Genomic DNA, 26,992 nt, shown 5'->3' with positions numbered 1-26,992 from the left:
GCACCATAACAACATCAGCAGAATTAACTTGTTGTGCTGCATGAAGATACTTGCTGCATCCTTTGTCGTTAAATAGTTAACGAACAGTTTAACCCCAAAGTGTTTTTTTTACCCTGCTGCTCCCCATATTATTTTAGCACGAGGTTACAGTAGTGTACCAGGCGTTCTAATGATGCTCTGCATTATAAACATCGCTATAAAGATAATGCATTACTTTTTAGCATAGCAACATTGTAGCTTCACTAGCCATTTTAAAATGTAGGCACTTGGCTGATTACGACGCTTAATTCAGATTAGTATATAGCTCTGTAGATTGTGCCAGAAAAACTGTTGATTAAATGAGCTGCATATCTGAAGATGGCTGCTTACTGCAGTGGGATGTGTGCTGGTGTGTGCCCTCCTACAAAATGAACAATCTAACCCAATTACAGAATGCTATTCAGGTAGAGGCACTCAATACATATTAGTCCCAACAGGGTGTATGGTGCTAGGAGTCTTTTTGAATACAATCTTGTGAGGGCTAGGGAGGCTTAATATGAAATAATAAGTGAAACCTCTTCATTGGAGCGGCACGTAATGAGCTGACTTTGGGTTCTGGAAGTATTGTACCCAAAGACCAATTCCATCCCAGACACTACATTAAGCCACATGGTGCTTAGAGTATGACTTTATAGAATAAAGCTTACCCTATTCACTCCAGCTCAGAATTCCCAGAATGCTGTGCACAGTATGCAAAAGAGCACAGATTGAATGTATGATATCCAGCACACATTTTCATGTTACTACATCAAAAGTCATCAGTCTATTTCGAAGCAAGTGAAATTATATAGATTTTTATTACCTCCTAATTATGTTTTTAGCTGCAGATACTTGATTTTTGTGTAAATTAAATTAACTGAGGATAACTGAAATGGTATTTTGAATAATTGATTGAATGAGTTGCATAGCACATATGTCGTACACCTCAGATTTACAAAGATATTTTTTTCTTTTGAGCATTTCTATTGCTTTTACTGCTGCTTACACCCTTTACTCATAACAGTGACCTCACAACCCAGTATAGTTCTTTAAGTAATTCTTGCAGATGTTTTGCACACCTGGCTGCAAGGTGTAATTGGATAGTTATCTGCAATTGCAACCATGAGCCCCTGTCTTTCTGGGCTGCTAATTTCTCATTGAGCCGCAGCCTTTTTGAACCACGTTGTGTAAGAGGAATTTTGTGCATTTCTCCATCCTAGCTCATAGGATGCTTCGAGACGGTCTGTGGAATCCAGCCCTCTCTCCACACAGAATGCTGATGTGTACACCTTTCAGTGTGTGGTGTTCCAGGGGCTATTCCAGCTGGTGGTTAGCACAGACATTCCTCCCATTCCAAGCCCTACATTCCTGCAGCTCAAAAAAAAAAAGGGGGGGAGGGTGGGGAATTTATCTGCCTGCTCTCCCCTGAATGAGTCACTGTGCTGCTTTATAATGACCTGCTAATTGTAGTAATGATTCTTTCACACAGACACACAAAGCAGACAAAGCTGTGACAGTCCTCTCCACTCCTCATCTGCAAGTACTTATGACAAGAGGAATTGTAGAGTTCTGTCTCTATCCGGTTCAATGCAGGAACCTCACTTGGCGGTTCAGTGATCTGTCTGTCGGAAAAGCTTTTCCAAAGTTAGCAAGTAATTGAGCTTCTGGTTGCCCAGCAAGCTTTTACTACAAAGGGTTAATTGCCTCTTCCACAGAGCTGTAGTCTCCCTCCCATGCTATACCCAGTTCTATATATATATATATATATATATATTCTACAGCTCACTGTCCTAGCAGATTAACAGTCATGCCTGCTTATTGTGAGGAACGCATTTTGCAGAGTCGTGATGTTTGCTGCGTGAGTGCCAGGCGTTGCAACAGAATTCCTTCATTCTCCTTCAAAATGTCAAGACGTGGGACAGCAGGGCATTGTCACATCGACAGATAATCCATTTCCACAATCTAAAAAAATCTAAAATATATATTTATATGCATTATGTCATCACCACATGCATTAGGCCTTTTAAGTATAATGCTTATGTTATTCCACAGCCCAGTGATGGATAAAACTATATTTCTAAAATGACTGACTGTATCATTGGAAATTAAGTTCTCAAACATATTGGGTATGAATTTAGCCATCGCTGCTGTAGCCTCATCCAGACTCCTGATCTCAAATTTTCCTGTGCCCATTGATTGTATGTTATGCTTTTGAATCACATTCATGCCAATCAACCAATATTGTTTTTTGATGAGCAGCACTAAAAGCAGTGCTTGTCTAGGAGAAGCACTTCCGTTTTGAACTACAGAGACGGGAAACCCTCTCTGTTAAGTGAATTTATAAAAGTATTCTTTTAAAAATGTTACTTTCATAAAGTAAGAGAGGGGTAAACTGTATTATTACAATAAATTAACAATATTTACAATTGCCTAATAAATACTACAATAACCTGCATATTGTGCCTGATTTGCCACTATAACTATATTTTGAGACCTTGTCTTGAGGCTGCAGTTCAGTGGTGCTTCATCAATGATGTCCCTTGATATTGGTGCCATTATCCAGTATCACACTAGCTCACCAACTAATACAAGACCACTTTGCAGCCAACCGCTAGCACTTCTAATTTGTTGGAACAGTCTCGATAACAGGACCTATATCACCATTGGCATATGGGTGCTTACTTAATACTTTTAAGTTCAAACAATCTGTCTCTGAGGTCATATCATCACCAAAACAATTGAGGTCTTATTAGGCAGTACTATCTTGATGGATGTTTGTACCAAGTCTGCCAAATTCTGTTACAATTTTTCCAAGTGTGACCTACACGATTGTGCAATTTAAGCTTGTTAAAATTGACCTCTTTGAGGGTGGTATAAAACATTTCTAATTTGCAAATCTTTTAGCCTTATGCTGACCTTGCTGTTTGTTTGCACTGACTTCATCTTTTGTTTTGTTTATCCTCCGTAATTATGTCTGTCACTTCGTTCTATCCTGTGAACATGGCCTGTCAGAGGAATTCTATCCAGATCAAAGTACAGAACATTTAACAAGTCCTTTGGGCTGTAGAGGGGGTGCAATATGCTGAAAAGAATCCACAATGTTAATATGGTAGACTGCTTTTGTGGTCCTTGGTTGAGAGAATGATCTTTATCAGAATAGATGCAGTAAATATATTATATACTTTGTTGGTATTTTGTACAATAAGTAATTGAAACCATACCTGTAGTCCAATCAAAATAATTTTAATTGGAGATCCATGGCGAAATCTCATGTGTGGGCAACTAATATGTATTGCCAGACACACACACACACACACACACACACTTGTAGCATGTTCTTTTTCCTGAAGTGAACATTTGATAGACCTTACCTAGATGGGTGGAGTTAATTATTAGTATTAAGGGCGTGTTTAAAGTACACTTTACTATACTATATAATAATACCCCCTGGATGTATTAAAATATTTTAAAGGAGACAATGTTTTCCTTGCCTTTTAGCAGTGCCAAGGCTCCCTCAGCACCCGCCTACCTCTCCGCTTTACGTGACTTTATGGAGGAGGCACGGCTTCCTCCACCGATGTGAAATCCATTGTGCTTTGTAGAGGAGAATTAGACTTATTTTGCATGCATGTTGAGAAACACATGCGCATTTATACTTTTTCGTAGGAAAGCATTGAGTCATTGCTTTTTTTTTATGGGGGGGTTCTGCACCAAGTTACCAAGATTTAGTTAGTCAGTGCAACGGCATTGGTACACTAGAGGTGGACTTAACCCTTCAGTAAAAAAGTTAATGTTTTACATGTCATGGTTAAAAGGACAGGGTCACTGCACCCAGACCATGTCATTAAAAGTAAGTGGTCTGGGTGACTATAGTTTCCCTTTATGCAAGTCAGGTTATGCTGATAATTTTGTAAAATGAGTAGTTTCAAAAAGTTTTCTCAAACATTTTCCATATCTGAGATTCACTCCACTGTCTGAAATGAAATCCTGGATTACAATTTGTTTTTCAGACGATGCTTTTCTGCTGTTTCAAACAGTTAAAATGATAAACTAGGAAGCCATGATGATATTTCCAAATTACAAGTGGATTAGTTGCAAATCTATGTAGAATTGTTTGATTTGTAATCTCCTGCAGCATTGTATTTCCTGTGGACAAGACAGTGGCTTGGTTTTATTTCATTTATACTTGATTGCCAAGTGTTTGTGGAGGTCAGGTGGTGTAATTAGAATTTTCAATTTTTAAATAAAAAGAGGAAAAAAGTGGATGAAAACATAGAAAATGTACATGCAGTCGTTACCACTAGGTAAAATAAAGAGCATCTATACATATATTTATTTTTATTTTTGGGAGCACTCTAATAAAACCGTTATTGTAGATTAGACACATTAGTTGTTAATAGTTCTCTTCATAGAAAGAATTAACCTCACAATTCTCAAAAGGTAAAAGGCTGTTTTTTTTTTCCCCCCTGAGTTTGACAGATTTTGCTAAAAATTTTGAGTCCGGATCTAGGTGCTATTCAAAACTGTATTAAACCATTTGAGTCCGAGGCAAGAATTGATTAAGGAGATTGCCGAAATGGAACAGCACCTACCGGTCATGCAAGGGTGCAAGGAATCCAGTTTTGCCCAAACTAGTATATATATGGGAATAATAGAGCAATAAATCCCCCAAAATGTACAAAGGTAAAGTTTGGGAAGGGTGATGCACTATTAGGGAAAATTAAGTTTTTTTTTAATATATATATATATATATATATATATATATATATATATATATATATATATATATATATATATATATAAATTTAGAAGAGAATGGATTGACAATGGGAACAAAATGTTGTGCATGGTGATTTTAAATGGTTTATCCAATGGCATAATTTCCTTAAAAGTAGTAGTTCAATATACAGTACAGTTTCTATAGTTTGTCCAAAAAAAAATCGTTGGATTACTTTGTTTTAAATTGATGTAGGGACAATTTTATGCAACAGTATGGGATATATTCTTTTTGATGAGATTGGCTCTTGTCATTGTATATCTTTTTCACATAGAAGTCAGTGGTAAAACCAATATTCAGTTTCACAAGATAATAGCTTATCTCAACTAATAGAATCTAGCCCTGCGTGTAATAAAGAACATTTAGAAAAAATCTGTTCTCTATCACTTTGATGCAGGCAGTCATTCAGTCCCATATTACTTGCGTGCATACTGAAACCTTTATTTTAATGGGCTTCATTTTGTGTCCCTGACAAATAAGAAAAAAAAAAAAGAATAATTTGTGCCTTCACCCTCCAGGAACCTGCATGGGCTGTCTGTGTGTTTCCAGCCACCAGCTTACTACATTACATATTCTGTTTCATTACGTGAAGTGAAAATAAATGTCAATATATTCCCCCTCCCCTCCGAAAACACTCCTCCTTCGTCTCTTTCAGAACAAGCCCTGAAGTTGTTTGGTAGCGCAACCATTGTGCAACTGGTCCAGCTGGCTTCATCTCATCCCCTAGAAACACATGGAAATGATCATTTCAGGGTAGACCATGTAAAGGAGAATACTGACAGCGACTGAATTATGTCAGAGCAATACATAGAGCTCGGTACCATGGAGGCTTAATGGGCAGTTACTGGTCTCAGAAATATGAGGCTATAAATTACTCCCATCTTCAGTACCGAGACGTGAGAAAATTGTCCCCTTTATCACACCATAGACCACAGCTCAAGCACTCACGTTACTTTGTTGAACAAAGAGCAAGTAAAAGAAAAGACTAGTCTGGCAATCCTCAGGGGTTTGGCACAGTATTTTCCTTGAGTCTCTCAATGTTTGCCTTTTTGCATTTTCATTTTGTGTAGTCTAGAGTCTGCCATTTTTGAGGGCTTGTTTATTTTTGTTTTGTTTTGTTTTTTCCCCCACTTTCCCCCCCATTTTTATATTTTACACGTTTAAGTACCAATTTATTCACTAGTATTGCACAGGGTACAGGAAACTCATTCAGCTGGTATACAGTTAATTTTGAAGATTTCATGCAGGTGAAAATTCAGAAAAGAAAAACGTGAGGAAAATTAACATCAGCTCAATACTTTAAAACATAGAATGTTCACCATCTATTTTGCAATCTAAAGTGAAGAGGATTATGTATTGACTAAATGATTAGGCTATATCTAATTTAGGTGGTGAGCTTGTGGGCCTGTGTTGTAGAATATGATCATATATGATAACATGTATATACAATATATGATGACTGATCAAAAATAAAGAAATACTTATTTGACCATTAACAACAAAAATTACCTTTAAAACAAAAAAAACAATCATCTTTTTACCCTTTGGGTAAAAATAACTTGTTTAGACATCTAATACAGACATTGCCATTATTCCTTCCAGCTCTTGGTCCTTTTACTACACGCTCTACTAGTCACCAGACTTATATTTTATTGATTTGATCTTCTTTCGTGCTCTTTGGCACTTATTTCCTTCTACAAATGTTTGATCTGTATGGAAGTACATTTTCTTGAAAGGACACTTCAGGTCACCAAGATGGCTTAATTGAACACTCCCAAATGTTATAAATATAACTGTAGTGTTGCTCCTCATGTTTAGATTATTAGGTCCCTATTTAAAAAAAAAAAAAAAAAGGTTAAACTTGCATTTTATCCAGCTCCATCTTGGTCGCTGCAGCCGGCCGCTACTCCTGAGATCATCTCTTATAGAGAAGAATTGCAGCCCTATGGACCATGTGTAACCATCACCGTGCTCTGATCTAAATGCTTATCCTAGAGAAGCACCTAATTGGAATTCGTAAATGCCGAACGTGAAGACGTTCGATAATTGAAAGTCTTCAAGAGGTAGTGCCTCTCAATACTGTCTGACAGTCCTTTTAGACATCCTTGGTTACAAATGTTAACATTGCTGTTTCTCACAAGTGGCAGTGCTTACATTTGCCAGATTGCTGGGACAGGGTCATTCCACCAAATTTAATAAATTCAGTTGTCATTTTGGTGGTTAAATTGTCCCTTTAAGAGTTTTTGTAGGTTATGGTTCCATATCATGCTGATTTTCGACACATTCAGACTCCTTGGATTTGCTAAAAAGGGGGGATTTTTTTTTTTTGCAGCTTTGACTTTTCACAAGCAACTTCCTTATTAGACATGAGCAGCAAATGAGAGACCAGCCTGTATAGTTTTTTTTTCTTAATGTGTTTTGAAAGCAGCAACAAGGATGCATGAAAGGATAATCTTGTTTCACTTAAAGGGCTACAGTAAGCTGGAATCAACCAGCTGTGTGTTTTTTTTTTTTTTTTAAATACATTGTAAAGATAATGTGTTAAAAGATAGAAAGCAATATTAAAAAAAAAAAAAAAAGATACGTGAAAGTATCTAATTTTGTGTAGAACATATGGACAAATATAGGTAAAATTCATGTGTATCGTTATTAGGGCGTAGACCTGTTTGAAGCCCTCCAAATTCTATTGTATAAAACCACATAAGCAAGTACATTGTGACAAACATGACATATGTAGCCTAAAAGGGCCACCCTGTGCACCATAATCACTTCGGCTTATATGTAGTGATTATAGTACAGTGAGTGTTTGAATGAAGTTCTTTGGTTTACTGTATTTGATTTTGAGCATTTTAACAAAAAACAATTAATGGTTTATTTCAACACCCTCTTTACTGCAGTGCTTAAATCTGATTAATTTATTGGTGTGTACTCTGATCATCCTTTGACACTTCATTTTTGTTTCTTTTATAGCACCTACAAATGACCATCCAAGCTATGCAGGATGAGCTGCGAATCCAGCGGGATCTCAATCAGTTATTTCAGCAGGATAGTGGGAATCGTCCCAAAGAGCCTTTTACCGGAGATCTTACAGAGGAAAACTTCCGCTTACTACATACAGAGCATGACCGCCAGGCAAAAGAATTGTTCCTTCTGCGCAAGACTTTGGAGGAGATGGAACTGCGAATCGAAACTCAGAAGCAAACCCTAAATGCAAGAGATGAGTCCATTAAGAAGCTGTTGGAGATGCTTCAAAGCAAGGGCATCTCCTCCAAAGTAATGGATGAAGACCACGAGAGGACGAGAAGGCTGGCAGAGGCAGAGATGCATGTATATCACCTTGAAAGCCTTCTTGATCAGAAAGAAAAGGAGAACAGCATCCTCCGAGAGGTAAGGGAAAAGAGAATGTGATGTACATTACATCTTCTACTTGCTTTTGATTTTCTGCCCTCCTAGTCCAAACTAAGTTACCCGCTATTAACTTTGCTATTAATAAATATGCTGGATGGGAATTTTTCAAATAAAAATAAGATTCTGAAAGTACAAACTATAAAGGTTTGTTGTTGCTTATGGTGTTCACTTAGGATTGTGATGGTAGGCAGACAACATTTTGCTCTATACAGTTAACACTGGAGGTTAGAGTGTGTCAATGATGCTAAGATAGATTGAAAACCCATTCAGAAGAACAATTGATGTTAACTGTAAAGTGTCCTGTAATTTCCCATAGTTCTCACTGGGTCATTGTCCCAGTTGTACATGGGGGGTTAATATGCTCAGCTCTCCCCGTGCTGCTCACTCACTTGCTCACTCACACAGGATTCACAAAGAAGACTGCTTTCCTGTTTCCATGGCAACTGTTGCTATGGCTGCTGCTAGATAAATGCTTTTTCTCCCCTACTGTAAATAGCATTTGGCTAAGCAGACAGTGAGGCTGGAGGTAGGAGAGACTGGGCTGGATGTTAATCTTCCTCCTCCCTCCTATGGCTTCCATTCCCAGGGAGTCACAGACTGTGCATTGAATTAACCCCTTTGATGGCAGAGAGCTGATGCTTTCAATGTTTTTTGATTCCTGCAACCAAGATCCTTAACTTTTTAGTATTTTGGCATAAATGGAAGAGATGCCTATTTGCCAGGCAGTCCCAGTCATCACACTTGACACGTCACTATATCCATATCTCCATGTCATCGCCAGTTCTGTGCCAAAACAATGACTCCCACCTCCACAATTGTGTATGTATTGCTGTCATAATTTACATTGTGGGAGCTGGAGACCATTGTTAGGACATCTTTTTATTCATTTTTTTTTTTTTTTTTTAAATTCTAGACTACCTTGTGTAGGGACAATTAGTTCCTTGGCAGCATTTTGATCAGCAGGTCAAGACGTGTGTTCAAGAAACTATTTACTATACTTATACAAAGAGTTTAGTATAATTTATTTTGTGCTTTGAAAAGAACTCTAATGTGATAACTATTGAGGAAACAGCAGGTATTGGAAGAGGAGTGCAGTTGCTTGGATGCTCTACAGAACCTCCTTTTTACCTTGTCAGTGGGGAAACCGATGACTTGGTTCCCTGGTGGTCTTTTGGTTTACAGACAGGGACCCTACAAATAATCATTTAGCACTGGTTGCCATTAGCGCACTAAAATAAATACAATTTCCGTGCTTTACATGTTGAGTTTCATGTTCATTTTTTATATTTTTCTTTTTTCATTTTCCCCAGCTCCTTCATGGGTCTCATATACATATTAAATACTATGCATACAGTCTGCCTGTAAATGCTTCTCGTGGTCTTGCCTATTTCTTATGAGGTATATAAGAAAATCTATGTGCATAATCTACCCACAAGCAGCATCTCACAGTGCCTAGTGTGTGCAGCCCATTCTAGTTGTTGGATGTTGAGCAAGGTTATATGTAGGCTAACGAATACCCATTATTTTTTTTTGTGCATCAAATAATCTACTGTGCTACTTCTCAGTGCCTCAGCTGTGACAGGGCCCTATTAATACACAGTCTTTTAGATGAAATGTTTCTTTTTGAACTCCTAGTGGATGACATTTTCTCTTTAATCTTTAAATTAAGAGGTGGAGCATCTTTTTGAAGACTTAATACTATTTGATCTTCAACTTCCCCAAACATCTGTGACCAAAAGAAAGTAAATAATAAACTGCAAAATTGACAAAGAAACTGCAAGTTTTAGCCAAAATGGGGGAATTGTTTGTTTTTTTGAAAGGAGCACATTATACAACAGCAAATTTTTACAGTACAAAAGAAATGCATTTCCGGATAGGCATTGGACATTTAAAAATATATATGGTAACGTTAATATTGAACATGTGGTACATCTTTTAAAGTGTACCTGCCACCCACAAAGGTCTTCATTGCACAGCAATATGTTAGTGAATTCACTATATGTGCCTCTCCTAAGCTACCGTTCGTCTAAGGGTGTGGTCATTTTTTACCAGCTCTGGATTGAGGCTTTATGTTGGCAAGGGAAGGAAAGGGGCGGTGGGAGATTTTAAATTTTTTTTTTTTTTTTTTTTAACCTACCCAGTGGCAGTCCTCCGGTAAGACCTCCATGCCAATCACTGTCCCATCACTGTTTTTGAGATGGCTCAAGCTGTAAGCATAGTTCCGCATCCACCATTTTGCCATTGGAGGCCAAGCTTCAGGCTGCCAGGAACCAAGAACTTGTACTAAAAGTTGTGCAAATTATTTAATACAGAACCCAGAACACACAGACTTCAAACCATTGAAGTAGTTATGGTTCCTGTCATAGATAAAAGGTTCATAAAGGCTTACAGCTATAGTAAAGTACTTCCATATCTGCAGGGGTTAAAGATAATTTCTTCTGCTTCAGTCAGCAGTTACTGCAGCTGTTTTTTTTCTCTTGAAATGTTACATTTGCTTTAACCTTGCATAGTTTAGATAACACTTTCAAGTAAGCCATTGTTTCTTTGGTCTTATTTTTATTCCCCCCTTTTGCAGTAGATTAATTGCCATTTTATATATACGATGCTCTCCCATTAAAGATTGAGAAGATGATTTTGAACAACAAATGACAAAGTGTCTGCGGTTTTATTATCGGTTCTCCCAAACGCTCGTATATCTAATTAGGAACCTCTGGTTATCCTTTGGATGATTGATCCATCATAAATTTCTGTATCATGCCTACAGTGTTTTTTTTTTTTTGTTTTTTTTTTTTTAAACTGTAAGCACCAAAGCACTGTTGGCTTAATGAAGCACTTTTGGTGTATATACTGTGTCCCTGTAGTTTCATTAAAGGACCACTATAGGCACCCAGACCACTTCAGCTCAATTAAGTGGTCTGGGTGCCAGCTCCATCTAGGGTTAACCCTGCAGCTGTAAACATAGCATGTTTACATTAGGGTTAATCCAGCCTCTAGTGGCTGCCTCATTGTCAGCCGCTAGAGGCGCTTCTCACTGTGATTTTCACAGTGAGAAGACGCCAACGTCCATAGGTAAGCATTGAGAAATGCTTTCCTATGGACGGACTGACATGCATGCGCATTCACCGGATGATGTCGGAAGAGGGAGGAGAATCCCCAGCGCCGAGGGAGACCGGCGCTGGAGAAAGGTAATAATATAACCCCTTCCTCCCCCTTCAGCCCGGCGGGAGGGGGACCCTTAGGGAAGGGGGGACACAAAGACCCTATAGCAGTGATGGCGAACCTATGGCACAGGTGGCACGCCGGGCCCTCTCTGTGGACACGCGGCCATAGGTTTGCCAGCAATGCAGAGTAGGCGCCTGCCTGCCCGAAACGGGTCCGTGTCGGGAGGCAGGGGGAGGGATCTGTGAAGCAGCTCCCCTGTCCTCCAGCGCGATGCTGTGTGGAGCGTTGCCGCGTGTTACCATGGCTGTGCCCCCCCCCCCCTTCATTAAAGAGAAGAAGGAGGGGGGATACGGATTTACCATACTTTTTATTTATTTTATACGGATTTACCATACTTTTTTTTTTTTTAAAACACCTTTACGCCTACCCCCCACCCCACACACAGTACCCCTACTCCCCCCACACACAGTACCCCTACTCCCCTCACACAGCACCCCTTCCCCCCTACTCCCCCCCCACACAGTACCCCTACTCCCCCCCCACACAGTACCCCTACTCCCCCCCACACACAGTACCCCTACCCCACCCCACACAGAGTACCCCCACCCTACCCCACACAGAGTACCCCTACTCCCCCCACACAGTACCCCATCTCCCCCCACACAGTACCCCTACTCCCCCCACACAGTACCCCTACTCCCCCCCACACAGTACCCCTACGCCCCCCACAGAGAGTACCCCTACGCCCCCCACAGAGAGTACCCCTACGCCCCCCACAGAGAGTACCCCTACGCCCCCCACAGAGAGTACCCCTACGCCACACACAGAGTACCCCTACCCCCCACACAGAGTACCCCTACCCCCCACACAGAGTACCCCTACCCCCCACACAGAGTACCCCTACCCCCCACACAGAGTACCTCTTCCCCCCCCACGCAGCACCCCTTCCCCCCACACACAGCACCCCTTCCCCCACACACACCACCCCTTCCCCCCACACACACCACCCCTTCCCCCCACACACACCACCCCTTCCCCCCACACACACCACCCCTTCCCCCCCACACACAGCACCCCTTCCCCCCCACACACAGCACCCCTTCCCCCACACACAGCACCCCTTCCCCCACACACAGCACCCCTTCCCCCCACACAGCACCCCTTCCCCCCCACACAGCACCCCTTCCCCCCCACACAGCACCCCTTCCCCCCCACACAGCACCCCTACCCCCCACACAGCACCCCTACACAGCACCTCTCCCCCCCAACCCCCCACACAGCACCTCTGCACCCCTTCCCCCCACACACAGCACCCCTTCCCCCCCCCACTCACAGCACCCCTTCCCCCCCCACTCACAGCAACCCTTCCCCCCCCACTCACAGCACCCCTTCCCCCCCCACTCACAGCACCCCTTCCCCCCCTCACACACACACACAGCACCCCTCTCTCACACACACACACACACAGCACCCCTCTCTCACACACACACACACACAGCACCCCTCTCTCACACACACACACACACAGCACCCCTCTCTCACACACACACACACACAGCACCCCTCTCTCACACACACACACACACAGCACCCCTCTCACACACACACACACACACACACACAGCACCCCTCTCTCTCACACACACACACACACACACAGCACCCCTCTCTCTCACACACTCACACACACACACACACAGCACCCCTCTCTCTCACACACTCACACACACACAGCACCCCTCTCTCTCACACACTCACACACACACACACAGCACCCCTCTCTCTCACACACTCACACACACACACACAGCACCCCTCTCTCTCTCACACACACACACACACACACACAGCACCCCTCTCACACACACACACACAGCACCCCTCTCTCACACACACACACACACACACAGCACCCCTCTCTCACACACACACACACACACACAGCACCCCTCTCTCACACACACACACACAGCACCCCTCTCACACACACACACACACACAGCACCCCTCTCTCACACACACACACACACACACACAAACACACACACACACACACACACACATACACATACACCCCTCAATGCAGTATGTGTGAGAGTGATTTAACTCCTAAATGCCGATAATTGAACAGTTGAGACTATAAGGGAACACCAAAACCCTCTTATTTAAGCGAAGGTTGTTTTTGCTTCTTAGATGTCTAGGGTCTGCCTGTCTATCATTTGTAATTTGGCTAGCACAATGTATGGATTAAGTGGAATTATACATATAGAGATATCATGTCATTTTGTATAGCAATGTACTATACTTTCAACAGACAGTGAGCATCTAACTCTAGACTGTTGCTTTATGGAAGAAGACAGCCATCTGGTGGATTTTATCAGTACAACACCAAGGACAATTTTGAAATGGCTACAGTCATTGGAAAAAAAGTGCACCCTCTCTAAACTCTATGGTTTTACATATCAGGACATAACCATCAACTGTTAATTAGCAGTTCTTACAATTGGGTAAATACAACTTCAGATGAACCGCACATATCATGTGTCATGATTTAAGAAAATATGACGCCAAAATGGAGAAGCCATGTGGGAAAAAATTATATTAAATCTTAGCTGCATGTTAGATTTTTAGAAATAAAAAGGTTGATTCTGTAATTTTTTAGTTTGAGTACTGGGGATTAAAATCAGTTTGACAGAGACATGTGTATACAGTAGTACCAAGCATTTTTAAATCTGTTTATTACCTAATTCCATTGATGGTAGTTAAAAGGCGCAAGATGTTTGGACTAAGAAAGAAGTTTTCTAATACACAGATTCTGTTATTTTGAATATGTCCGTACATAAAGGGTGTCTTGGGCAAATAATCACTTGCTTGAAACTTCACTTTTTTACCTAAGGGATTTAGATGAGAAAATTATTTTAGATAGATAGATAGATAGATAGAGATCGAAGGTAGGAAAAGCACTCCAAGGACTTCTTTCAATGTAGAAAATAAGTAAATTTTATTCGGCAACTGCCATGAAAACTTCAACGTTTCAGTCCTGTGTCAGGACTTTCGTCAGGATCCTGACGAAAGTCCTGACTAAGGACTGAAACGTTGAAGTTTTCATGGCAGTTGCCGAATAAAATTTACTTATTTTCTACATTGAAAGAAGTCCTTGGAGTGCTTTTCCTACCTTCGATCTCTATACATTTTGCTGACAAGCACCGGGCTATACCTACATCTTTACAGGAGTGCAAGCATTGGACAGTATTATATAATTTTATATATATATATATATATTACACACACACACACATACATACATTTTTTTTTTTTTGGTGTGTGCATTCCTGTTCCATTTACATTAACTACTGCTCTTTGTATATGTTAATAATTAAGATGCATGCTTTGTCCTCAACAGGAGTTTGTAAGTGTGAGATTGGAAAACGGTATTGTCATATACTATCTGTAATGTTTGAGAACAGAAGACTGCCTTGTCACTTATATTTGTTATATCGTCTTCTGTTTAAACAACATATACACAAGACAGTAATTACTTCTTTTATATGCTGCTTACAAAAATAATAATTTTTCTTTTGACCGACCTGCTTTAAAAGCATCAGAAAGATAAAGAATGATTTCTATATGTGGCACTTGGTTCTCATTTGTTTTGCAAAAGCAAACCCCAAAAACAATTTATGAAAAATCAGTGACCTTTTTAAAGACTCTGTGACTTGTGCTCCCCTCTAGAATGTAAGCTCATTGAGAAGGGCCCTCCACCTCTCTGTTTCTGTACGTCCAGTTGTCTGGTTACAATTACATGTCTGTTAGTCCACCCATTGTACAGCGCTACGGAATCTGATGGCGCTATATAAATAATAAATTAATAATTAAATTAGCCCTAGATATCCAGCCTAATTTCCTATGTTTATGATTACCCTGCTAGATTAAAACCATCAATGCTCTGTAAGGTTTGACAAAACAGGATATCTTTTCACACACTCTCCTAGTCTGGAACCTCAGTGTTTATCAATCCAAGGATTTTTTGATTTGGAGAATCCATCGTAAATTCGCAGACTGTTGCAAAGTAATGTAGACTCAGGTGCTTCCTGTTTTTCACCTGCCTTAACTTAAGATCCTTAGAGAATCAGGGGAAAAAATACAGTCCTGGTCGCAAGTGAATAATTATTGATGGCATTTATATAGCGCCAACTTATTCTGCAGGGCTTTGCAATATTCTTAAGGGGGGAAATTTCACAATAAATTAGACTATTACAAAATATACAGGAACAATAGGTTGATGAGGATCCTGTTTAAACGAGCTTACAATCAAAAGATAGACGATGAGTGTTTAACATCAGAGAGCTAGAGAAATAATTCTGGTTTATAAAGCAACAGCATATAACAGTGTTGTACAATGTATTCCATATCTCATTACTGGTAGCTATGGCTCATTTTATTACCCATACCTACGAATATAGAAAGAATATTGGATCAAAAATAAACATTCCTTGTGTTGTGTTTTTTTCCATTAACACACTGCAGTGGAGAAGGAGGACTATGTACTGTTGAACAATACGCTTTTAGATTTAGATTAGATCACCACCGGTCTCATCCTGACTCTAAATTTACAGCAAACGGAAGCAGAACAAGTAACTGACCATATATTGATCTGATATCAGCCAAATACCTGATAGCCTTTGTATAATAAATATAAGGTGTGTGACTGTATACTTTTGAGATTTTGCATGCCATTGAAAGGGTTAATAGAGAAAGTTCTTGTTGGTCCTCAGCTTTGTCTCCAATTAACTAACCCCTGGGAATTCGGAGCCAGTCCTGCCCCAGGAAGGCGGGTAGTAAAAGCTCTCCTGGTAACCAGTAGTTGTCACTCTAGGGACTGGTGTAAAACATCTTTTGTTTGGCTCAGTTTGTGGGTCAGGTATTGCAGCTCTGATAAGCACTGAGTTTAAGGCTGACGGCACAACTCTGATCAGTTATATAATTAGATTTTCAGTGAAGCTGCAGGAGCACTTCTCATTAGTCTTTTGTTCCCACCTGCAGGAGATGCACCGGCGCTTTGAAAATGCTCCAGATTCTGCCAAAACTAAAGCCCTTCAGACCGTTATCGAGATGAAGGTATGAACTGTGGTGTGTGCTGGGAACTTGAATTGAAACATACGATTTCATCTACATAACAGGATTCAAAGATGCAGTATATATTCAAAACACTGAGTAACAAAAAAATGGTATGGCCAGATTTAGATAGAGATATATCTATATATATATCTAAGCTTTCCGTATAAAATAGAAAACCTGTGGCAGACAATCTCTCAAAGATCATAGAGTGGAAACAGGGTAGTGCATCTTACACCCAATACTGCTACATTGGAAATACATTGCAAACCAATCAAACTCTGTACAACTAAGGTGTTCTATTAAGTTTTGAAAAAGTTTCTTAAGCCTTCCTAGTAAGATACATCTGAATGCTTGGGTTGCGTCCATCAAAGTGAGTTGTGTTTTGTATATGTTATTCATAATTTTAATTTACAAGGTATATATCTATCTTCAGGTCTTTTTACACTAGAAATATATTGCCTTGTACAACTTCAAATCAATGAAATCTAGTGATTTAAGTGACTACATTTGAAAGTATAGCTTGCCTATTGGACTGTGTAATAGTTTTTTTTCATGATTGGGTGGTTAATCTAAACAAGACTGTTTAATGTGACATTTGCAAGTATAACCAGCAGTAATTTATTAGTGGCTAGGGTGTCTGCCTATTGGTACAATTTTCTTTCTTTCTTTTTTCTCCCCCCCCCTCATCTGTCCCATGTAATTCTGTCTTTGACTGGTCGGGTCCTTCCAGTCTAATTGATTGGATGGGCAGCTATTTGGTTAATAATTCCCTCTAGAATAACCAGTTAGCGTCTGCTTTATGTATTTTTCTGCCTAGGCTAATGGCTGAAGAGCCTTAAAAATTTAACTTGTTGGTCTTAAACCACCTGCTCTTTTCCACAGGATTCTAAAATCACATCTATGGAGCGAGGTCTTCGGGACATGGAGGAGGAGATCCAGATGCTCAAATCTAATGGAGCTCTTAGTACAGAAGAACGTGAGGAAGAGATGAAGCAGATGGAAGTTTATCGCAGCCACTCTAAGTTTATGAAGAACAAGGTGAGCCTTGCATGCTTCCATATGTTCTGACATATAGAGCTATCTTAGCCATGAATAGAGTAATATGGTGGAGAAGTGAATCGGTTTTGACAGGGCCCTCATCACCTGCTGTTCCAGAATGTCCAATTTTTTGTTAAAATTAGATACTTATTGTACAGCGCTATGGAAACTGTTGGCGCTATGTAAATCATTGTAGTTGTAGAAGGACCCCTTTCCATTCTAGAGCCAATATTCTGCATGAAACACAGAGACTTCATAGCTCCATTCTCTAACTTTTTTCTCAGGGAGTTGTGCACAATCCACCTTGTAATGGTAAACTTGATATTCGTTAACAGTTGGCTAAGTTTTCATTATGAGCAGCTGTGAGATTTGTTTATTCTAAACTCACCATCACTTAGTAAACTTCTCTCTTGGCTCTCTTGATAGTGGGGAATTGATATTGAATACTCAGATTCTAGGAGCCAACACACGACTTGTATGGCCAACTCTCAGGACTCAAAGAAAATATTATTATAATATGCAATTTAAAGGTGCTTATTTGTGTGCTGCCTGTTTAGCCAGCTCTGATACTTGTATACCATACGCATAGCTACCTATTTGAAGGCAGTGGTTTCTCCATATAAACTGGCTTTAGTGAAATCAAGAGGTGTTTTGGTGCTATGCTCTTTAGTGTTGAAAGTACTGGACATCTCCCTTTAATGTATAAGAAAGTGGATAGATATGGTGGTTTTCTCATAGTCAAATTAAAGATTTAGTCTTTGGTTGTTGTTCTGGCAACAAAATCTGCATTTAGCAAGTTTATTATACACCTGTAGTTAAAGAAAGCATGGTTTGCGTCATTTAAAGAAGCACTCTAATCACCATTACCACCGCAGTCTGTAATGGTTATGCTGCTAGGAGGCTGTAGCCTAGCCCCTTGCTCACTAGATTGCTGACGTGGAAGTCCCACATTTATATTAACATTTTTGACCAAATTAGGACACCAGTGATTGGCTGTGTGTGTCAGCTGACGCCTGTAGTTTTGTATGTGCAATCCAATATGAGGCGAGTTATTGGTATCTGAAGGACACTTAATTAGTGTAAAACTTTTTGAAAACCGTTTGACACAGAACTGGGGGGATAGTGTCTCTGAAGCCTTCTAGTGCCATGACAACAACAATGAGCTGTAGTGGTTATCGTGTTGAGTGTGCCCCTTTTAATGCAGCACCTTTTGGGGGGGGGGATTATTTGCTTTTGGGGATTTTTGTTTTGGGGTAGAGATGCTTTTTGTTATTTTATATATATTTATATATATATATATATATATATATATATATATATATATATATATATATATATATATATATTATCCCTCTGTTTACCCTTGCTTTTATTTATTTTAAGTTTTTAGTTTGTATTCATACAGAGAGAGAGAGCCTGAGCAAGGTTATTTTTCAATTTCCAATCTAATTTGCCCACGTTCCATCAATCAATTGAATAGATGGGCAAACTTTAAAAAACATGGACATAGGATAACAAAATAGAAGGAAAGATAAACAAAAAGAACAGAAATTCGAGTGCTGCTTTGATAAGCAAGGGAAAAAATAAAATACAACCGAGGAACATACATTGAGCGTCGATTGAAAAAAACAGACTGACAGATTGCACATCCCTGTTTGCACATATATTTTGATAAGGTAGTTATTATAAGGTGTTCAACACACATGTCCTTAATTCTGTTAACACACTGATTAAATAATTGAAATTAAGGTTCCAGCATAATTGTTAGACACAGATCAGGACAATTTCTCTTTGCCAACTAGCCATTGAGAAGTGAAAAGCCCTAGAGAGTAGAAATTCACACACTCGCTGAGTGTGCATTGGATCCTTCAGGTTTGCAGTGGGGGGTAACTTTTAGGACTCTCAATCATAGTGCGGTCTTGAAATGCTGAGCCCTGCCCTGATTATATATTTACACTGTACAAAACAATAGGGAGTCAGCACTCCACTAGAAATTTGGGTGCAAATCTCCAAGGTCTCTTTCTAATTACCTTACATGCAGTAGAGTAACAATAAGGAGCCACAACACCAACGTAACCAGTGTGGAACCGGCAATGTTTCGACTCGACTTGTCAAGCTTCACAAAGATTCTCAAGTCAAAGCGTTGCCGGTTTTACACTGATGGAATAAATCTCTCTGACATTTATTTGGGAGTTTTGGCTCGTTATTGTTGCTCTACCAGATTATATATTTAGAGATAGTAGTATCTGTTCTCTGCCTTTATAATCAAGCTGATGTCATGGCAGGTAGAGCAACTGAAAGAGGAACTGAGCGCAAAAGAGAGTCAGGTGGACGACTTGAGGAAGAAGGTGTCAGCTCTGCAGCCCGAGCTGTCTAGTGTAAGGCCCGTCATTCTGTCTGCCGGATTTTACTTCTTTTGTCACTGCCTCTAACTACACCTGCCTAACCCTGTCCAAAAAAAGTTATTTTTTCTATTTTATTTTTTTAGATCTTTCTAACCTCACTTATTAACCTCTTTACTCAAATGTTCTAATCAGTTTCTTAGTCACTTTTTTAACAACTTGATTGCTGGGTACCTTTACAAGGCTATACAAAAAGGTGGGAGTAATTGTATCAACTGACTTATATTGTGAACGTACTTTTCTAAAGTTGCCATTTGCACCATATTCGAATGTCTCTTATGAATTGGTGGTCCTGTGGCTTGGGATAACTTGCTTGAGGGTGTGGCTAAAAGGACAAAAATACTTAAAAAGGTTGATCAAGACCAAAATCTATCATTGTGTTTCTTTTTTGCGCAGGGGCCCAAACAGGTTACTTGCCATGTCCATTACTTCCGGCTGTACTATTTAAAAGAGCTCAAATTTTCCACTAGCCATCGACTAGTAGAATTTAATCTTGGTTTCTTATTTTCCGTTTCCCAGTTGTTGACAATTCATGCCATTCCCTTCAGAACACTTCAGTACATTTCGAACACATATCAATATCATGCTCTATGTAGTCTACATCATCTGGAGTGCCAACAGTGTGCCAATATTATACTAAATTCATAGTATTGGCAAGTTTTTGACTAGATCACTGGGCTCCTGCACTAGACTTCTTTTTACCAACTGCTACAGTTGTTTGTTATTTAAATGCATTTAGATGTATTCCAATTTTATGTATTTGTGTCCTTCCACGTTACTTAAACCCTATGCTATACATTTGGCATATTATCCCTCTGGTAACCTCTGGCAACTTTTTTTAAAATTTATTTTTAAATGTCTGATCTTTCCCTCTGATCCATGGTGCCTCCTTACAGATCGGACAGGTGAAACAAGAGCTTTCCCGTAAAGACACCGAACTGCTGGCTTTACAGACTAAATTAGAGACCCTGACCAACCAGTTCTCTGACAGTAAACAGCATGTGGAGGTCCTCAAAGAATCTCTGACTGCAAAGGAGCAGCGAGCAGCTATTTTACAAACTGAGGTAAGCATGGAGTGAGCTGTCTAGTGGCTAAGAACAGGTGAAATGTTCTAGCTGGTATAATGTGGTTAAGTAAAATAGGGCACATGCACAGCAATCACTCTGACCCACCAGTTCATTGCATCTGAAAGAGAAGCTCTCTGTGTGAGAAGCATTAGCTGCATTTGACGTCATTATCCGGTGTGTGATGAAGCTTGCCAAAAATTGAAAACCACCAGAGGCACAAAGGTCGTCATGTTGGCTGACCTCATGTATAGGCACTGAAGGCAGCTAATGCTACTAGCAGAGAATCACTGGAGTGTAAACATCTGATTGGACCAGAGATCATAAAGGATGAGGGGTCAGTTTTGCAGCATTTCTATTTATTTCATTTTAACAAGAAGAAAAAAGTAGTTTTAATGTAAAAATCAAAACCTTCTAATATTTAAAATATCTTTTTATAACCACTGCAGGGGCAGAGCTCTTTGGCTGAGAGCACTCGGTTAACACTCTTAGCCAGTGAGCTAAGAGTGTTACATTTCTAATTTGCAACTTTTCCAGGCTTTGAACATAATGTCGACAATCCCACTGAGTCACCCACAAGTCTGTCGATTTGCACAGTATGTAATCTCCATAGTAAGGGATAAACCTTACTATGTTGCTGTAAAATTATTTTGGCCAGGTAATCACTCAGACCTCAGTCCATGGGTAGTCAATCCTTAAAGCAACCAATATACAGCGAGCAAATGACTGGGTCCTTCCAAAAAATATAACCTTTTTTGTTCCTCACTTTAGGGGTTAAGTAAAACAAAAAATGGCTGTGTACTCAAATGAAAAATTGCAGATATAATACTAGTAAAAAAACAAAACAGAAAAGGACATTAGATAACATGTACATTTATTTTGCTGGTATTGTACTTTGAGTGTTGCTTATAAGGGTTTTTGAAAGAGATGGGCATGATGCATACATGAGATCTATCTATCTCTCTTGTGTGTGTGTGTGTGTGTGTGTGTACACACACACAATCACTCTCAACATTTCCACTAGCCTTTGGCTGTGAAAATTATGCCCTGCTGAGTATAATCAGAGTATAAATTCAGCCCTTAAGTTAGTCGAATAGACTTTAAATTAGAGCAGATGGTGTATTTACATGGATTCTATCTGATTATTGTTAAGTCTATTATTGTTTGTCTCTCACCTACATAGGTGGATGCTCTCCGTTTGCGCTTGGAAGAAAAAGAGACCATGTTGAACAAGAAGACAAAGCAGATTCAGGAGATGTCAGAGGAAAAAGGCACGTTGTCTGGGGAGATCCACGACCTGAAAGATATGCTGGATGTAAAGGAGAGGAAAGTCAATGTATTGCAGAAGAAGGTAACGGTTTAAATTGCCCTGGAATAGAGTTATCTAATACCATGATTGCTTCCACCTAATTTGCAAAGCAGCTCTTGCTATATTGCTTCTGTTGAAGCCTATAAGTCAAGAACAAATTAACAGTCCATCATAAATTGTCTTCGACAAGTAAGCAGAGCATATAAACTATATACACTTGGCCTCTCTAACTTACTTCCTCTGTTTTTCATACTCTGTAATTCCCATCCTTCTTCATGAATTTAGAATTTTAAGATGATTTTTTTTTTCCCCACCGAAAATGTATGGTATATCTATATATATATATATATATATATATATATATATATATATCTATATCTTAGAGCAAAGATGGGATGTAGATCTTTTAATGCTTGAATACAGAAAAGTAATGTCATATTTACATTGGGCCACTAGGTGGAGTTCTTTGTTCAAATGTTAATGTGTTCCAATTTTTCTGGCTTTTTATTTTTTAATGTAAGTACTCTTGGGGAATCCTGTATCTTGTAAGTAATGCGGAGAGCGCTTTCTGCCTTGTTTAATAAGTAGGGCGATACAATAGATCATTCAAGCAGTTGGAGGTTGTTCAGAATTATAGTACAGACATCTTCTAGGTAGGCATTATGCATCTCTTCACATAAAAAACAAATTACCATCTGCACCTATCACCCAGGCTGGCAGAAGGTCATGGGAGTTGTAGTTTACGGCTGGAGAGCCAGTTTAGCTAACACACACACACACCACACAAAGATATGAGGCCATAACTTGGTCATTTCACATGGGAACATCTTAATCCGCGCATACATTCAATCGGTCCATAGGAAAGCATTTATTAATGCTTTCCTATGGATGTCAGCGTCTTCTCACTGTAATTTTCACAGTGAGAAGCGCGGAAGCGCCTCTAGTGGCTGTCAATGAGACAGCCACTAGAGGCTGGATTAACCCTATTGTAAACATAGGAGTTTCTCTGAAACTGCTGCTATGTTTACAGCTGCAGGGTTAACCCTTGATGGACCTGGCACCCAGACCACTTCATTGAGCTGAAGTGGTCTGGGTGCCTATAGTGGTCCTTTAAGGTTACACATGACATGGGAAATTCCCTGAATTGTTACACTAACCTTGGACAAAATGGTGTCCTTGCGTATGAACACCATATTCACTAATATGGGTAAGAGGTCATTCATTAAAGAGGTCATTGCATGAAAACAATATTCTCCAACAAATGGTCAGTTTGCAGAATCTCTTAAAGACTAAGTACACAGTTTAAGAAATACAACGTTTAATTGTAAACCTGTGGTATATTTGCATATAACCATAACAAGAGAAAGGAGAAATTACCCGAAATGTAAAAATAGCTGTAATGAAAGTATTAAAATGCCCTCACAGAAAGAGAACTTTGCAGATTTCAGTTTCTTTACACAAGTCACCAGGTAACAGGTTGGTTTACTCAAATGAAATCTATACATTCATGGATTCATGTCAGGGAAAAGGGATAGATTAAGTAGAATACAAATGACTTCTGCAGAATGCCTTCAATTTCCTACTAAGGTTAACTGTCCTGTGCTAATTACAAGGAAAGTCCACATCTTTGTCAAGTTATTCTTCTAGAAGTATGTGTAGTCTTGTATAAAGCCATATTAATTGTAATTTATATGCAACTGGATTGCCAAGCACTGCTAAATGAGGATTCTAAGTTCTAAATCTCTCTCCTCATGTGGTCGTACCTCAGACAGTCCTTGTATGTTGCCCAATTCTCAGAGGGTAGTGCACCACAGTCAACGTGTGGCCAGCTGGCATGAGATCAGACGCTCCTCTCACCCAAGCAAGCCTTGGCTGGTGTCACATTGCAGTGAATATTTTGTCTTAATCTTTTGTATGGAACTACTGACCTGGAAAATGCTAATTGGGCTAATAGCATGCACTCTACGTGTCTGTGTTCATATGGTCGCTTCACGGATTCCTTTTATAATATTGCAATATATTCCATCTGTCCCAACACACCTTATTTTCAGGATCTGTGAGCGCTCAGACACTGGGACCCAATCACTGCTGCAGGGTCATGTATTCCTGTTTGCGATTTCTAATGATTTGATGTTTAGTGTAAACATTTAACTGAGCAAAAGATTTCTTTTTGCTGCCCTAGTTGGTTGGTGCATAAAGCTATATCAGGAATTCAGGTAAACATACTCACCCGTGCTGTTTAAGTGCAATAAAGTTATATACATCAACCTTTCTGGCACTTTAGGAAGATCCAAGCTTTAACCGCATTAACCATAGTAGGTGTTGTTTACCTCATTGGATGTCCCTGCTGGGTGGGCTTAAGTCTCCTAGCATTGGTCCTCATGTCCGAGCCACCTAGAGTGTGCTGCAAATTAAACAGGAACTTGAAGAACAGACTCCACCCAGTGCTAAACGTTTAAATAATCCACAACAGCAGTCGAGCATTTATTTTAATAAATCAAGATACAGGTAATCCATTAAAGGAAAGGTAGTGGGTTTAAGTAATTAACCTAACCGAAAGAACACAGTTTACATATAAATTCACTTAAAGGACAGTTGTCATCTCAAAACATTTTTTAAAAAATTATTACAGTAATCATTACAATATTTTTTTTTTTTTTTTTAAATTCTTTATTTTTTTCGTGCATATTGAAGGTAACATCCAACATGTTTCTCCGCTTTGCCCCAACAGCTGCAGCGGGATTTGAACAACATATAGCATTTGTATGGTTAAAGTCAGTCATTACGATAATTGTTTTGCACTTTTTAAGTGGTTGATTGTGTATGTTGTGGTGTAGCTGGGATGGGTTATAGGAGTGGTTGCGAGTGTGTATTCTGAGATTGTGCAGTGATTTGTCTGGATTGGTAGTGTGGATGTGTCGGGTCGGGCTGTTCGTTTTGGAGCTATCGTATCGTGGCATGTCGTGTATTTAATGAAGGTGGGTGAACTGGCCCGCCATAGGTAATACCCCTTACCAAGGGGGTAGCGGGGGGGGGGGGGGGGGGGGGAGGACTGGCCCGTGTGGAGACGGTCTCTTGCTATGTAGTGCCCTGTTTCCAGGTGTTGTGGGTCAAGGGGTGGTAGGTTCCCTTTGAGGGGGCTGTCGTGTGTGTAGTGCTGTAACACCTATGTAACATCTACGTACTATCTACAAACTACTTATAACAGGCTCTGGCATAACACATTGCGAGCAGGTGTAGTCTCTTAAGGGTTCAAGTCCCTGGGTGAGTGGCCGGGTTGGCACCTGGAATAAACTGGGCAACTTGGGAGGGATTCCAGCTCTGTGAGTTTGTCCGTCTGTCGGTGGTTATCGTCTGGGGTGGTATGCCCAGTGCCGTGAGGAGGGTCGGGGCGTCTGCCAGCGACGAAAGCTTGTGTAACGTTCCTTCATGGTCCACCACTAGTAGTCTTGGGGACATCCAGCGATATTTAATACCGGCTGCTCTTAGCTGGCTTGTGAGTGGTTGTAGAGATCTCCGCCACTGCAGGGTGGACCTCGTGAGGTCCTGATAGAAGGTGAGGCTAGCGCCTTCAAAGATGAGCGGCGTCTTACTACGCACCGCCGACCAGATGGATATTTTGTTGTGGGAGTGTGAGCATCTCACTATGGCGTCCTGTACGGCTGTTGCTGGGGCCTTGCTGGACTTCGGCAGGCGGTAGGTCCCGTCGAGGGAGACTTTTTTGGCATGTGCAGCTGGCAGGATGGTAGCCACCAATCGCCTCACATAGTGTGGGAGTTCCTCTGGGGTTACCGTGTCTGGGATGCCCCTTATCTTAAGATGGTTTTTCCTTGATCTGTCGTCTAGCGTGGCTTGGTGTATTAAGAGTGATTGCTGCGTGGTTTGTAGTTGTTGGATGGCTTCCTGTACTGTGGTCATACCTTGTTTGAGGTCTGCAATGTCTCCCTCTGCTGTTCTCACTTTGTCATTGACCCTCTGCAGGTCTGCCTTTATAACTGCCACATTAGCCGCCAGCAGGGTTTTAATTTCTCCCACCAAGTTTTGAAAATCCCTCTGGGTGACTGGGGCTGATCCCTCTTCTGTAGCCTGTGTGGTGTGCCTTGCATGTGGCTGGGCAGGCTGTGTGTTGGTCTCGCTCGGTGGAGGATTCTCCTGTGCATCCACGGCCCTGTTGCTCCCAGACGGCGCCATTTTTGGTAGAGGCTGCCTCTGGAGCATATCTCCAATATTCTGCGCCCCTGATGGTGTGTGTGGGGGCGATTTTTGGGACCTGCATCCCATCTCGGTGGCTGTTGCGACCTGAGGTGTCGGCCTGTCTCCTATCGCACCCGGCGGTGAGTATGCGCCGAACAGTGCTGCCAGGTCCAGGCCTTGGGTGGTGTAGTAGGCCCCGGTTTTCCGTTTCTTCCGTGGCGCCTTGGCCGCTTGGAAGAACGGCATGTGGCGTGTCGGGGTTGCGCCCTCGGTGCTTGTGGGTGTTCCGCCTGCTTGAGTGGGTTTTTTGGGGGGACGAATAAAGGTAAGTGGCTGAAGGGGTTCTAACCCCTTCAACCCAGCAGGAGTGGGGCCATGAGGGTGGGGGGACCTAAGGGCTACATAGTGCCAGGAAAAAAAAGTTTGTTTTCCTGGCACTATAGCGGTCCTTTAAGAAACAGAAATCTGCAAAGTTCTCTTTACATGAGGGCATTTTAATTTA

The 26,992-nt window shown here is 40.6% G+C and overlaps 1 protein-coding gene across 10 annotated transcripts in view; it reads left to right on the top strand.

Moving 5' to 3' along the window:
* The window catches only part of ERC1 (ELKS/RAB6-interacting/CAST family member 1), a 235,961-nt gene that overhangs the window by 66,315 nt on the left and 142,654 nt on the right, over nt 1-26,992 (top strand). For 6 of the 10 annotated variants that reach the window (XM_063447684.1, XM_063447678.1, XM_063447679.1 and 3 more), the window contains exons 3-8: nt 7,766-8,182; nt 16,409-16,483; nt 17,366-17,521; nt 19,807-19,899; nt 20,820-20,987; nt 22,171-22,338. In XM_063447684.1, coding sequence (XP_063303754.1) covers nt 7,766-8,182; nt 16,409-16,483; nt 17,366-17,521; nt 19,807-19,899; nt 20,820-20,987; nt 22,171-22,338 — 1,077 coding nt within the window. The remainder of the gene's footprint in view (nt 1-7,765; nt 8,183-16,408; nt 16,484-17,365; nt 17,522-19,806; nt 19,900-20,819; nt 20,988-22,170; nt 22,339-26,992) is intronic. The other 4 variants (XM_063447680.1, XM_063447681.1, XM_063447689.1 and 1 more) reach the window with 1 other exon arrangement.

Source organism: Pelobates fuscus, chromosome 3 (assembly GCF_036172605.1).
Source record: "Pelobates fuscus isolate aPelFus1 chromosome 3, aPelFus1.pri, whole genome shotgun sequence".
In the NCBI taxonomy this organism is placed as follows: Eukaryota; Metazoa; Chordata; class Amphibia; order Anura; family Pelobatidae; genus Pelobates; species Pelobates fuscus.
The sequence above is the reverse complement of the archived record's forward strand: the minus strand, read 5'-3'. Positions and strand labels throughout refer to the sequence as shown.